This window comes from Felis catus, chromosome X (genome assembly GCF_018350175.1).
Source record: "Felis catus isolate Fca126 chromosome X, F.catus_Fca126_mat1.0, whole genome shotgun sequence".
Lineage (NCBI taxonomy): Eukaryota > Metazoa > Chordata > Mammalia > Carnivora > Felidae > Felis > Felis catus.
Genome location: NC_058386.1, coordinates 109,551,724 through 109,566,512, shown reverse-complemented (window position 1 = coordinate 109,566,512; position 14,789 = coordinate 109,551,724). Strand labels below are relative to the sequence as shown.

The window sequence follows — 14,789 nt, the reverse complement described above, 5'->3', positions numbered from 1 at the left end:
CAACTCAAGGGGTGGTACCTGTTTGGGTTTAGTTTTCAATGACACCGCACCTCTTGGTCATTAGGAGGAAGAGCTATGGTCTCTGCAAAGCACATTTTTGTTCTGTGGCCGAAGGAACAAGGTGTGGGTGAACTTTGGGGTCTATTTAAAAAAAAAAAAAGCCCTCCAGGGGTATCTGGGTGGCTCATTCAGTTAAGCGTCCAACTCTTGATTTTTGACTGAGGTCATGATCTCAGAGTTACAAACGGTCCCTACATCGGGCTCCACACTGATGATGCAGAGCCTGCTTGGGATTCTCTCTCTCCCCATCTCTCTCTGCTCCTCGCCTGTGCGTATGCTCTCTCCCTCTCTCATAAAATAAATAAACATAAAAAAAAAAAAGCCCTCCACACCGTCCAGTCCGAACCACAGGCAGAACCTAGTTGGTATAGGGGAGGGAGATCCTCTGTGTGTCTGAGCTGCTGTGGAGTGATGGCATCTTTGACATTTCTCTTGACTCTCAGGGGTACATCACTACATAAAGATTATATTTATCGGATGCCATTAGTCTATATTGGGATGAGTGGCTACACATCCCAGTATCATAAGGTCACACGGTGTCTAACAACTGCATAGAGGGTGCCAGACAAGAAAACCTGAAGCTTGAAGATCACCTGCCATTACCCTTTGTGACTTATCATAGCCTGAAATTGTCCACTGTGAACTCGCATGATTTCCTCTTGGTCGACAACCCCTTGAAATCCACTTATCCCTTTGCTTCTCCTCAGTATAACTACCGCTGGTGTATTTGCTCAGTTTTCGGCCGTCATGTATTTTAGAAATCATTCTTCCTTAAGGTACCCCCTCTTGGAATGTAAACTCAGAAAAGCTAGAGAAACTTATGCTTCATAGAATCTTGAATAGTTTATATATAAAAAAAAAAAAAGACTTTGGTTGATATTGAACGATAATGTTTATTGGCAGCACCGATTTTCCTGTAGTGTAGCAATGTTCCTGAATCAAAAGTTTTTGTCTTTTGTAGGTGGCTTTATTATTTTCACCTTCCCATAACAGAACGGATGTTTTTAGTTTTTTTTTTTTTCCTTTAAGTAAACTCTACCCCCAACGTGGGGCTTGAACTCAACCCTGAGATCGAGTCGCATGCTCTACCCATTGAGCCAGCCAGCCACCGCCCCCCTCCCCCTCTATGTTTTCAGTTTAGTAAAACTTTTCAGATACACATGATGCCTAGGCCTTTGCAGGAACCTCAGGGGTGGAAATGAAGCAGAGAGTGTGCACTTGAGCCAAACTCTTCCCTCTTGGCCTTGATGAATGATAATGGAGCTTGATTGTCTTACGTTTTATCTTCCAGGTGATCATTTGAAGATCTGTCCTCAGGGTTATACCTGCTGCTCTCAGGAGATGGAGGAGAAATACAGCCTGCAAAGTAAAGATGATTTCAAAAGTGTGGTCAGCGAACAGTGCAATCGTTTGCAAGCCATCTTTGCTTCCCGTTACAAGAAGTTTGATGGTAGGTTTTGGAAGTCTGGTCCAAGTAAGCATCGACGTGCTTTGCTCTTGGATTGGTCTTTACCTTTTATTCGAGTCACATTTTGGAGGTGACAGTTCAGTTTGTCCAATTGCTTTTTCAGAGCTCCCCTGCCTTCTCCGAAGACACTCTCCTTGTTGGATCCTAGGGGCGAGTTAGTCCTCCAGTGTCATTGCTAGCGCCCTTCTGGATGCTCTAGAATCTGTATGGGAGGCATTATGGAAATATGGTCACAAGGAGACAAAAAAAGAGATTAGCGTAGTTTAATTGAAAGGCTTTCATTTATTTTCTTGGGTGAACGCAAAATAGTGTTGTTGACGCAAGTTACTTTAAAAAAAAAACAAAACAAAAAAAAACCTCCCTAATAAAAAGCAGGCGTCTGAAAACTTACCATAACCAGAGAGATTCTGCAGATGCTGGATTTCCAATTAGATTTCAAACTGGATTCCTCAGAGACCACTAGAGTTCCTAGAAGCCCTGTGGTACACAGATAGGATTAAAACTCAGCTCTTGGGTTTCCATGCAGCGATGACCCAGAAGTAGCTACTATATTTATAATTGCTGTTAAGCTGGGCCTCGTCTCTCAGCTGGCACTTTGGTGTGGTCTGTCCACGTAAAGCCATGACCAAACCCATTTCGGTCCCCTGTGCCAAACATAAGCTCGCAGGCGCACTTTCTTTTAATAGTGAACAACTAGCCAATAGGGTCCAAATGAGAGACGCTTCAATCATATGGGAGGCAACGCTACCGGTAACAGACTTTAAAACCCAGGGAGTGTGGGATCCCAAACCCCTCAGGATTCTTTTCTCTGGTGCTCTGTACTCAGTCTGAAGATTATTATGAAGTAGGTTTAAGTTTCATAGGAATGGTTTTCTTTGTGCCTGTTTTAAAGGCCATTCTAATTACATAGTACCTTTGAAGCGTGCTTTTCTTGACATTATGTGTGGTGAAGAAGTACAAGGCAAATTTTCGAGATGTGAAATGTCTTTGAGTATTTCTGCAAAGGGCTTGTTACCATGGTGAGAAGTTGGATGAAATTAGATTTATATAGTTGATAAGGCAGTCCCCAGCTAAAGAACAGGTTGTATTTCAAATGTTGGCTTCGAGATTTGTTATTTGAAACTTATAACCGATTTAATAAGTGTTGGGTTCTCAGGCTAGACCATGAGAGCATATTTAATTTGTAATGTAGTTGAACTGAAGTTTTCCCTACGTAGCATACCATTTTTCGTGCCCATTTTATCAACAGTTGCTGTGCAAAATTGGGTTCAGTCTTAATTTTATGTCCTCCTTTTTCCTGGATGGATAGAAATGTTTTTTTTTTTTAATTTTTTTTTTTACATTTGTTTATTTTTTGAGAGACAGAGCACAAGTTAGGGAGGGGCAGAGAGAGAAGGAGACACAGGATCCAAAGCAGGCTCCAGGCTCCGAGCTGTCAGCACAGAGCCCGACGCGGGGCTCGAACTCACAAACCGTGAGATCATGACCGGAGCCGAAGTCGGACGCTTAACTGACTGAGCCACCCAGGTGCCCCTGGATACAAATGTTTTTATATCTCTTTCCTGTTTATTGGTCAATACCCCACTCACCGCACGTGTTGTAACTATAAAGAGTACTTAACAACATGCTAATACCACGCAGAGATGGGTGTTGATATCAAAAGACATCATTAGACCACCTCTGTCTGTATTGGTGGTCTAATTATTATTATTATTATTATTATTATTATTATACAAATTGCTTATGTTATATTAATTATAATTATTATATTTATTTTTATATAAATTATTATTATAATTATTAGAAAGACTGGTATTTGCTTGACTATGGCATTTCTCATTCAACACCAACCCAAGCATTTTCTTTAACGTTGAGGACAATTCCTAGAAAGATAATCAGATAGCCATCTTTGAAAACTTGAGCTGCTGATACCAAAAAAAATGACCCCTTGGGGTTTTATCATGTGATTTAGAAGGAAAAAGTCGTGCTCTTTACAAACGACTAACCTGTTGGCAGCATGATGGAGTTGGAGATAAAGCAGTTTTCAAGTTCCGCCACCCCCAAGTTGCCCCATTTCCTGTTAGACCTGTCTCTTCCTGGTATGAGGCCACAGACGTTAGTGACCTCTCTCGCCTCCAGGCCTGCTGGTTTAGCTATTCTTTCCCCTTCTCGCTCCCCATGGTTTTGTGGCATTACTCATATGATTCCAACGTGTAGTTTTTAAGAAGCCACACAGAGAAACACCACCGGTAAGTGTTAATAGAAGTTTTTTCAAAAATTACAGAGAAAACAGGGGCGCCTGGGTGGCTCAGTCGGTTAAGCGTCCGACTTCGGCTCAGGTCATGATCTCACAGTCTGTGAGTTCGAGAGCCCCGCGTCGGGCTCTGTGCCGACAGCTCAGAGACTGGAGCCTGCTTCAGAGTCTGTGTCTCCCTCTCGCTCTGCCCCTCTGCTGCTCATGCTCTGTCTCTCTCTGTCTCAAAAATAAATAAAAACATTAAAAAAAATTACAGAGAAAAGTTTCTCTTGCCCTTCCCTACCAGGTTTCACATTCAATAAATGTTTTAATAATACTGTATCAGTTTCAAAACTGGTCATGAAAATGATTATGAAACTCTAGTTTGTTTCTTCTAACTTCAACTGTGGCATAGACAATAAAGGTAGTGAGAATAGATTAAATTTCTTTTGAGGGAATAGTAGTTGAAATGTGTTTGGTCTGGTGATCAGAACAGGTCTGGGATATGTTGCCTATTTCGTCCAATTTGGGTTTTCTGAGATAATGAAATGCTTTTGTATGGTAAAACGTGACTGCTATCCAACAAACCATAAGCCTCACGTGGGTGTGCTGTGTTTGTTGACTGATTTTTAAGGATGGCCGTTAGGAACTGCTAACACTCTTCAGGCCTAAAGATGATGGTGAGTAAAATCGTATAGAGGTTGTCTTGATGCTCAGAAATCCAAGGGCAGGGTGCTTTGCTCAAAGAATTGTCCAAGCCGTTGTAAAGGACAAGCCCGAGGTTCTTGGGGTGAATGGAAGAGAGAAGGTTGGACCGAGCAGCAGGATGGCAGCTGGAGAACCATGATGGGGCTGCAAGGTGGTATAAAGAAGGCTGAGGGTGAGTCCTGAGGAAATAGGAAAGGGACACATGGGAACGTACAAGGTCAAGCAACTTCAAAGGAGCATCTTTTGCTATTTCCAAGCTTATGGTATAAATTTAGGGGCGCCTGGGTGGCTCAGTCGGTTAAGTGTCCGACTTCGGCTCAGGCCATGGTCTCGTGGTCAGGAGTTCGAGCCCCGCATCGGGCCCTGTGCTGACCGCTCAGAGCCTGGAGCCTGCTTCGGATTCTGTGCCTCTCTCTCTCTCTCTCTCTCTCTCTCTCTCTCTCTCTCTCTCTCTCTCTCTCTCTCTCTGCCCCTGCCCCGCTCTCTCTCTCCCTCTCTGTCTCTGAAAAATAAACAAACATAAAAAAAATTAAAGTGGTGACCCCGAGCACAGGCAACTTAAAACCTTTAGTCTTGTTTATGAGATACCCACTTCTTTCTAAGACAGGAACAATTGCTTGTTATAAACTTTTCAACAAAAACAAGATTTGGAGCCTTTTATGGGATTAGCCTTCGTTAATCAGAGACCATCCCATTACCCCAAGTTTCCATCATTCTGCCTTGAGAAGCTCTGGAGTTCAGGTGCCAAATGTGGTGTTTCGAAGCCAGTTCCCTCATCCCTAAAGGCTTTTTTTTTGTTTTACATGTTTAGTTTTCTGTTGTTTGCCCATCTGAAGAGATTATACAGTCTGTAAATTCATTTTTTAGAGTTTAGAGAATTTGTGTGTGTGTGTGTGTGTGTGTGTGTGTGTGTGTGAGAGAGAGAGAGAGAGAGAGAGAGAGAGAGAGAGAGAGAGAGAGAGAGAGAGAAAATCTGAAGCAGGCACCACGCTGTCAGTGCACAGCCCAACATGGGGCTCGATCCCAAGGACCGTGACATGACCTGAGCCAAAATCAAGAGTCGGTCGCTTAACAGACCGAGCCACCCAGGCGCCCCTGTAAGTCCTATTTTAAGTTGTCAACTGTGTGCAGGTGTGTGTTCTCAGGCTCGAGTGAAGTACGGAGGTACACGTTCAGGCAGCGCATCTCCCCCACAGAATTCTCGGGTTTCTCACATTTTAAACCTGCACATCTGAGTCTAAGGTCTCACCTCTTTATTTTTCCACACTGTAATCTTCTCTGTCCACTCTTTAACTTACGATGTTCGGTGCCAGAAATCCATCCTAGGCTAGACACCTAGAGCCGGAAAGCGATAGTGACAGAGCTGGCTGCTCCCCCTCTTGGCGAGTTCTGGGATTTTTTTTTTTTTTTTTTTTTTTTTTTTTTAAGGAGAACTGCTAATTAACATAGCTGAATCGGTTGTCTCATGAATATGCTAATCACATGCGCAGTTCAGGGGGCTTTGAAAGAATTGCCAGGCAGAGGAATAGAAATAATAGAAGTGGGGCGTAATCCGTGTTTTGGGACCACAACATAAAGGCCCACCCCAAAATGTCGTGTTTTGTGAGAGACTAGTTGTTTTTAAAAGAAGCATGGTTCAAACAACCCAAATAGATTAAGAAGATTAGAGCTGCCGTGTTCAGCATATCTCTGAATCACGTAGTAAAACTGATGTTAACAAGTATGCGAGTATATTTTTGCCTGACTTCCCGAATCAAACGGTTTGGTTTGCATGTTGAAGAAATCTTAAGGAGATAGGTTGTCTGATGCTAGCCCATCGCGAAAACTCTGTCGATTCATCATTTTAGGGAGCAAATGGAGTAACTTTGGGAGACAGCACACTGAATTGTCAGCCTGGTTCTGACATTTGCTGGGTCTCAGTTTTCCCATCCATAAAATGAGGGGGTTGAGCTGGATGCTCTCTAAAGACCCTTTCAATTCTAAAAATTCTGTGTATCTTCTAAACATGTGACTAGACCAGCTGCTTTAGTGAAAGGTCTTACAAGATGTTAATTAGCCGCCTGTCTGGTACCCTCTATTTTCCCCGCTATGATTTCTTAACTCCACTACTCTCCGCAGGTCTTTGAAAACCCTCCCTTGAGCCTGAAGCTTGTTAACTCGAATAATAGTAGAAATTTTCTGAATTAGCTTAAAACGCACATAAAAGAAATAATTGTCTGTCCCATCTATCTGCATGGGCCAAGTGCAAATCAGAGTGGCCACCCTTTCCTTAAGCCCTCACGCCCCCTTGTTTTCTATCATTTCACAAAGGCAGGACATGTCGCACTCTGCAGATTTAGCCAAATCTGTGTTTTAATCACTGACTGGAAATTTCCCAGACTTCATACTGGCCATCCACTTCATTAGGCCAGTCGGATAACCAGCGTGGAGGTGCAGGGAGTTGATGGCATTAGAATTCACATGCCCACGAAAGCGGTGACCTCGGTGGGAGGAAGCTGGCCGCTTACCTTAAAAGGCAGATACGTCCAACCCAGCTTCATGGCCATTAGCCAAACTGAAATTTCCGGAATTGCCCTGACCTCTGACTTTATTTTTTCAGCTGCATGGTTTTATTATTTTCCTTTGCACATCCATATTGACTTTAACCAAAGGCCCCCTGGGAGGTTTTTACGTTAAAAAAAAAAAAAAGTCTTGGGCACCTGGGTGGCTCAGTTGGTTGAGCCTCCGACTTCAGCTCAGGTCACGGTCTCGCTGTCCGTGGGTTCAAGCCCCGCATCGGGTTCTGTGCTGACAGCTCAGAGCCTGGGGCCTGGTTCGGATGCTGTGTCTCCCTCTCTCTGGGCCCCTCCCCCACGTTGTCTGTCTCTCTCTCCCTCTCAAATAAATAGTAACATTTGTTTAAAGTCTTAAATATCCTCAAAATAAATGTGTCAAAGAAATGTCTAACGTACATACAACCTAGGGTCGCTTTTTCATCCTCACCTCAGATTTCATCCGTTAAGGCCTTTTTAAGAAATGTGTTGCCTTTTCAAACTTCTGCCACAGTGCAGTGGACAACATTTCACAGCCACAAAACTACAGAGAGAGACCCGAGGCCTTCTGGCCATCCTGCAAATGTAGCGCTCTTTTCCAGATCATAATAGTAATGGTCTTTGATTTCGTTGGGAAGCCCCACTCCCCTTTCCTTTACGATTCTATTTTCTTTTCCTTCCATGCGGAGGAGACTAAAATGCCCGGCATTTTTGCTAACTCTTTTATAATCTCTCTGTGAAACTTGATGAAAAAGAGCCACTGCCAGCTTTACTGTAATCAAATCAAGAGCTCAGACAAAACACACACATTTCTGTATTGACAAAGGTTTTCTGCCTTTTGAGTCGTTATCTGAAGTGTGACCAATCGTGGCCGTAGCATTGGCGCTCTGGGCGGGTTGCAAATACTTGTGCAGCTTCCAAGGATCCCTCCGCCCGGGGCGCTTTCGCCGCGGGCCTCTGCTGTTAGCTTTGACTTCTTTAGAAGTCACGGCAGCAGCAAGAAGCAGCTGATCTGTTTGGAGGCAAGTAAATAAATGGAAGAGCTTCAGCTGAACTGCTTTTATCTACTTTGTTGGTTCATTGCACTCTGAGCCTGGGAGTTTAGAACGCTGTTGTTCCTCTCTGCCCACCCTCTTGCGGGCGGCTGTCTGTCCAGGCAAAGAAAGGGGCGTATTTGATCTAGCACTGACTCCCGACTGATTGACTGGGAGAATTCTCAAGCCGGTCAGGCCTTTCTTGTTTATTGTCCCTTCCCGTCTCCGTCCCCCCCCCCCCCCCCCTTCGCTTGAAAGAACTAGCAAAGCCATCGAAACTCTCGGAATAAATATGACTCAGACATGTGACTCAGGTGGAGTGCCACGTGGGCACACCTTTTCTGGAGGCCAGTCTGTCAGAAGTTTCGAATGCATTCCCAGCCTTTGATTTACTAATTCCACGTGTAGGTATCTATCTCAGGGACAGAAAGGTCTGCGTGCAGATTGATGTACAAGGGCGTTCATCACAGCATTACCTATAATAATGAAAAACAGGAAATCGGTCTAAGGGTCCCATAACGATTGTGACCTGTCCGTACGGTGTCATGTATACGCAGTTGTTACAAAGCGATGTTTCTTTTTAAAAAAAATTTTTTTTAATATTTATTTTTGAGAGAAAGCACGTGCCAGCGTGAGTGGGGGAGGGGCAGAGAGAGACAGTGACAACCAAATGCAAAGCAGGCTCCAGGCTCTGAGCCGTGAGCACAGAGCCGGATGTGGGGCTTGAACTCATGAACTGCACGATCATTACCGGAGCCAAAGGTGGACGCTTAACCGACTGAGCCACCCAGGTGCCCCACAGGTGATGTTTCTGAAGAATCTTTAATCACATAGGAAACGTTAACCATACGGTGTTACCTGAGAACAGGGTACAAATACGGTATGATCTCAAGCAGGTGATGCATATCTTCATGGGGAAAAAGAGGTAATTTGATAAACCATTGTTGCTCTCTTTTAGTGGTGGGATTGTGGGCAATTTATTTATATTTTTTTCATACCTCTCCGTACCTTTCAAATTGCAATAATTTGAAAGGGATACTTGATAGGAAAAAAAAATCATTTTTATGAAAAATACAAGAAGTGCTTTGGTGGTGTTTGAAGAAAATGTTTTTTTTTTTTTCTCCTGAAGTATCAGTGCTCACTGTAGGCCATTTGTAGACCGCAGAAAAATGCATGGAAACTTCCAGCAATTAAGTTAAATGAATAGAATAAAGGGAAATAAAGTAATGTTTGGATACATGAAGGTATAGTATTTTTCTGGCTATAAAATATCACTGAATGATTTGGGTGCTCAAAATTGAGCAGTGTCTATTGAAAAAAATTACCCCAGGTCCCTTTGTGTCTGTGTCAACGTTGGCCCTACCTCATCGTGTTTTGTGCAGGTAGATGCAAATTAGCATCATAACTGATTATGCTGCGTTTTGTCCTGACTTTTCTCTTGATATTAGGTCATGAGCACCTAGACTGTATGATGAGGTTTGTATATGAGGCCATACAGTAGATCCACATAGAGGTTAGTATATGGAAGTTACCCTCCTGGGGTAGCTTCAGCATCCCCTCTGCCTTCTGTGGGCACTTGAATGAGCAGAAACATGGGTGTTAAAGGAAACTGGCTGGTGTTGGGTAGACCCTTAGTATGGATGGGACGAGGTCCAGTACAAGGGGCCTTACAGTATTTGTCCCATGTCTCTGGCTACAGTAGCATGAGACAGGGGCCATGAGAGATCAACATAAGGAGCTGTAGCCTTCAAAATGCATTAATTAAGAAGATCAACCTACTTTGGCAGGATCCCTAGCACCTTTTCATATGTTCGCAGCCCCTAGTAAGGCCTGCACTTGGCAATTGTCTTGTCATCAACCTAGGAGAGGTCTATCGAGATGCCACCGGTTGATGAGTGTTAGTCAAATACATGTCCTTTTATTTAAAAAAGCTTTGGTTAAAGTTTATTTATTTTGAGATAGGACATGCAAGGGAGGAGCAGAGACAGAGGGGGGGGAGAGAGAGAGAGAGGGAGGGAGGGAGGGAGGGAGGGAGAATCCCAAGCAGGCCCTTGCACTGTCAGTGCAGAGCCTGATGCAGGGCTTGAACTCACAAACCATGAGATCATGACCTGAGCCCAAATCAAGAGTTGGATGTGAGCCACCCAGGTGCCCCATGTGTATGTCCTTTTCGTACACCATGCCCTCCCAGGCACTTTTGGAGTGCAAGATTATGCCAGGATAGAGGAAAGTCCCGGCCGAAAACTTAAAATACAGAGACTACTGAAAAAGCAAGACAGGAGGAGATGGTCAAAGACCAGAGTTTCAGTTTGGTTTCAGTCCGTAAGATGCTTTTTTAATTTCCGTTGGCTCTGACGTTTATAGATGCTTATGTCAACCATTCTTTATTAACGCGTGATCTTGGGTGAGGGGGTGAATAGAACTCTCGGAGTTTTCTTAACAGTGCGAGAGGTATGATTTGTAGCACTCACAGGCTTCTTTTCTCAGGAACTTCGTCGAGGTGGTAACTTACTGTTTGCACACCATACCAGGGCTGTGAAATACAGTCTTTACAGTAAAGAGGAAATTAATCCATCTGTGTAAAAAGCAGCTTCATAATAATATAAATACAAGGTGGTAATTTATAGCACCACGCCAAACGGATTGAATAGAAAGGGCTTCCAGCCTCTGTAGGTCATGGGTTAGTTCTAGAATGTTTTCTAGCTCATTAATCAATGGCCAGTCGATTGTTTATAATGGGGTAACTAATGGCATTTAACAGCAGAACCGGGGGCCTTTTGACCTGTTTCGAGAATTTTGAATGTTTATTTGATGCAAGACGAGTGGCTGTACATGATGTTCTTTTTCGTTCTTTTAAAAGACAGGATATTTATGGAGGAAACTCGTGTATGGAAAAGCTGCCTTCTCATTCTAGTTTTTCCCGTGTTAAAGTGATACTCCTGACATGAGGATAATCGCATTTTAGAGCTGGAAAATACTTAGAGTCCCCCAGCTCAATGTACCGAGCAGACTCCAGGAAAAGAAGGCGGTGTGCAAATGACATATGTGGGGAGGCTTGGGGACCGACCTGCCGCTTATTTCTTAATTTTCCTTTCCCCAGTTCTTGGCTTACTCTAATGCCCTGATCTGTGTTTATCTACGTGCGGTGTGTGTGATACTCCCTCCTAATATAATACAAAACCTGTTCGATGGGTTGAGGTTTCTCTCTTTGCTGTGTTTCAGTGGCAGCTGCCACCGTCGTAGATGTCTGAGATGTTTCACAGCATTGGAAGCCAGAGCCGTTAAGCATTTCCCTTGACTAAATTGCTCCCAGTTGTGTAAGGCCTTGGGTCTTCCTAATCCATCTCCAGCCGCTTTGGCTTCATTTACGTACCCGGAGCTGGATACTATTTGACTCTGCCAGGAAAGATGAAAACCAGCTTCAAAAGAAAGATTTAAGTGATCGTAGACAGGAAGACACTCTAAAGGTGACGAAATAGCCCTGCACAGTTGACAGAAAGTGTCCATTTCTTGAGCATCTCCTACGTGCTGGCCATCATCCATGTGAGATGAGTAGTGACCGCCTCATGTTATGGACGAGGCAACAGAAGATCAGAGAGGTTAGCTCCTCTGTCCATTCCAGGTCACACAGCTCATCAATGAGAGGTCCCATGCTTTCCCCCCTGTGTCACGCCGGGTTGGATATGTATAGCACGTTGCAGTGTTTATTTCCACCCCCATGTCAGGTGCACCTTCATGAGACCTGGGAGTAGCTTGGTCCTTAGAACGTAAACACTTAAGCCTCCAAACTGGAAGCTGAAGGAGAAATAAACCCTGGTCACAGATACCATATTTTCAACGCTTGTACACAGTCTTCTTCTCTCTGACTGTCTCTCAGCCACTGGTAGCATCAGTTGAAACACACTCCCTGCCCGGCATTTTTCATGAATACAAGCAGTTGCCACAGGGGAGACCTAATGCCAGTTAACTAAGCTTCTGGTCGTTGTGGAATTCTGGTTTACGCTGCTCTAGCTGGTTCTCTCTGAGCCACGAAGTGTCTTACACTTGGCTTCAGACACAATGATTAAGAAGGAATGACTGCGAGGTGTCTTCACGCCTACGCGGTTCTTCGTTAGCAGTTAAGCTCTGACCCTGATCCCGATTTCTGAATAATGGGGGAAAAGTGGAGATGAACGTTACAACCATTTATGAGGTTGCCGTTGATGGCTAATGGACCGGGACCTGAATGTCTAATCCACGTTCTAGTCCTCATTGTAGAAGGAAGTGTCCTGGGAAGGAAAGGGGGAGAGGGGATGTGAAAGAAGTCTGTAACAATCTACGAAAGCTGCTAGTTTGATAGGAGTAGCAGATGTAAAAGCTTTTTCTCCCGTTTTCTCTTTTTTTCTCCTTAGAGCAAATTATTATGCTTTGATATTGTACCTGATTGGTATGGATTTTAATGCTTATTTATTTGAGGGGGGGAGGGGCAGAAAGGGGGAGAGAGGGAGGGAGAGAGAAAATCCCAATCAGGCTCCACACTGTCAGTACAGAGCCCAACCTGGGGCTCAAATTCACGAACGGTGAGATCGTGACCTGACCTGAAATCAAGAGTCAGATGCTAACCGACTGACCCACCCAGGTGCCTAGTAATTGGTATGGATCTTATTTTATTTATTTTTTAATGTTTTTTTTTGTTTGTTTGTTTTTGGGGGGAGGGGCAGAGAGAGCGAGCAGAGGATCTGAAGCAGGCTCTGAGAGCAGAGAGCCTGATGTGGGGCTTGAACTCATGAACCGTGAGATCGTGACCTGAGCCAAAGTTGGGTACTTAACTGCCTGAGCCACCCAGGTGCCCCTTAGTATGGATTTTAGAATTAAAACTATGCCTGCCATCCTTGCAAGGTGTCCGAGGCAAATGGCATAGGCCACATAGTCCAACCGAACAGGACCATAAGAAGTCCAAAGAGAAATTAGTTTGGGTTCTTGGGATCCCTTCACTTTCGTTCTGTTAACTTCCATAGGTGAAAGAGACGAATATTTTAAAACTTGCTATATGAAACGAAGGATTAAGGATTTTATAGATGCTTTAAAAATCTCTGGGGCACGTAAAACCACGTGTGGAGGGTTGGCGGTATAGTGAAGGTGAATTGGATGAAGGAAATTTGTCTTTCTGGAAATGCTGATCGGAGTCTGATTCGGCAAGAAGGTTAAAATGCATGGTAAAACAGTGTGCTTTGATTTGAGCCCCTAATAGCCACTCAGTAAATACTTGTCAAATTGCATAGCCATTAGGAGGGATTAAATTATCAGATTTTAACTTGTTATATCAGTTTTATAGAATTTCTATATATAGCCCACTCCAACGATCTTTATATTTGCAACTTATATAGCCACACTAAAGAGTCTTTAAAGTGTGAAGGAAAGGAAATGAATTTTCTGAACAATCAAAGGAATTAGAATTTAATATGTATGTAGCGCCAAACTAATCTCTTAAAGTTTAAATTAACATAACACACAGCGCATGTACTTCTCACACACACACACACACACACACACACACACACACACCCTTTCTAGACCGGATTTGAGTCATGAGAAACAAAGTAAGGTCCATGATGGTGTTAGACAGAGGGCATGCCGGTTTGAAATCGGTTCTCCTCTTAATTAGATCATTTCTCTTATAGTCCAAAGCTATGTTATACAGAGCTACACCAACCCATAGATTTTAAAAAAAAAATTTTTTTTTCAACGTTTATTTATTTTTGGGACAGAGAGAGACAGAGCATGAACAGGGGAGGGGCAGAGAGAGAGGGAGACACAGAATTGGAAACAGGCTCCAGGCTCTGAGCCGTCAGCCCAGAGCCTGACGCGGGGCTCGAACTCACGGACCGCGAGATCGTGACCTGGCTGAAGTCGGACGCTTAACCGACTGCGCCACCCAGGCGCCCCACCAACCCATAGATTTTTGATCTGAATGACGAACTCTAAGACTTTTATTTTTGTCCATAAAATGTTTAGTGTCTGAGCATTTCATTGACCTGGAGCACTTTGAAGCCTGAACAACGAACTCTGACATTTTATAGATGTTTTAAATTAAAATACCTTTGAAATGCCACTCTGCCCCTACCCTTAAAACCTGTGGATGCCATTCACTAGAAATGCGAGTATTCAGAGTTACTTATTAAGTGAGTCATCAAAGCACAAGTCAAATAATTTTCAACATCCTACTTCTACGCTAAATGACGTGTGCCAATTTTATGAGCACTATAATAAAAATCCAATATTAAGGAAGGGCCTGTGGTTACCTTTGGAATCTTCTCTTTTGGATCGTGAAATATTAATAGCACTGGATTGACAGAAGGCTTGCATTTTGATCTCAATGACCAGGCTTTGTTTTTCCAGTATGTGGGAGCTATGTGTGCAACTCATTGGACATGTACTAAGGTCTCTTCTTACCGCAAGACTCCCCAGCTTTGAATTCTAGAAAAGTGCTACCTGCATCTGCACACTTAGTAGAGACTTCCACACAGGAACATTTGTCCCCCCAAAAACATCATAAATCATACCCAAGATGCAAGAAAAGAAATTTTAAAAACCCGATTCATTGGGAAGACATTTTCCTCTAATTAAAACGCTTAACCCACATGCTTCATATTAGCACAGCCCTGAGCTGGTGTTGATCCCTATTGAGAGGTGAGTGGTTCTCACATGTTAGGGGAAGCAGGGTTGTAGATGGTTGGGCTCCATCCCCAGGGCCTCGGATCCAGTGGGTTTAG

The 14,789-nt window shown here is 43.7% G+C and overlaps 1 protein-coding gene across 1 annotated transcript in view; it reads left to right on the top strand.

Annotated features, from left to right (window-relative positions):
• The window catches only part of GPC4 (glypican 4), a 109,251-nt gene that overhangs the window by 70,605 nt on the left and 23,857 nt on the right, over positions 1-14,789 (top strand). Inside the window, exon 2 of the mRNA XM_004000909.6 lies at positions 1,352-1,510. Within this exon, the coding sequence (XP_004000958.3) occupies positions 1,352-1,510 (159 nt within the window). The remainder of the gene's footprint in view (positions 1-1,351; positions 1,511-14,789) is intronic.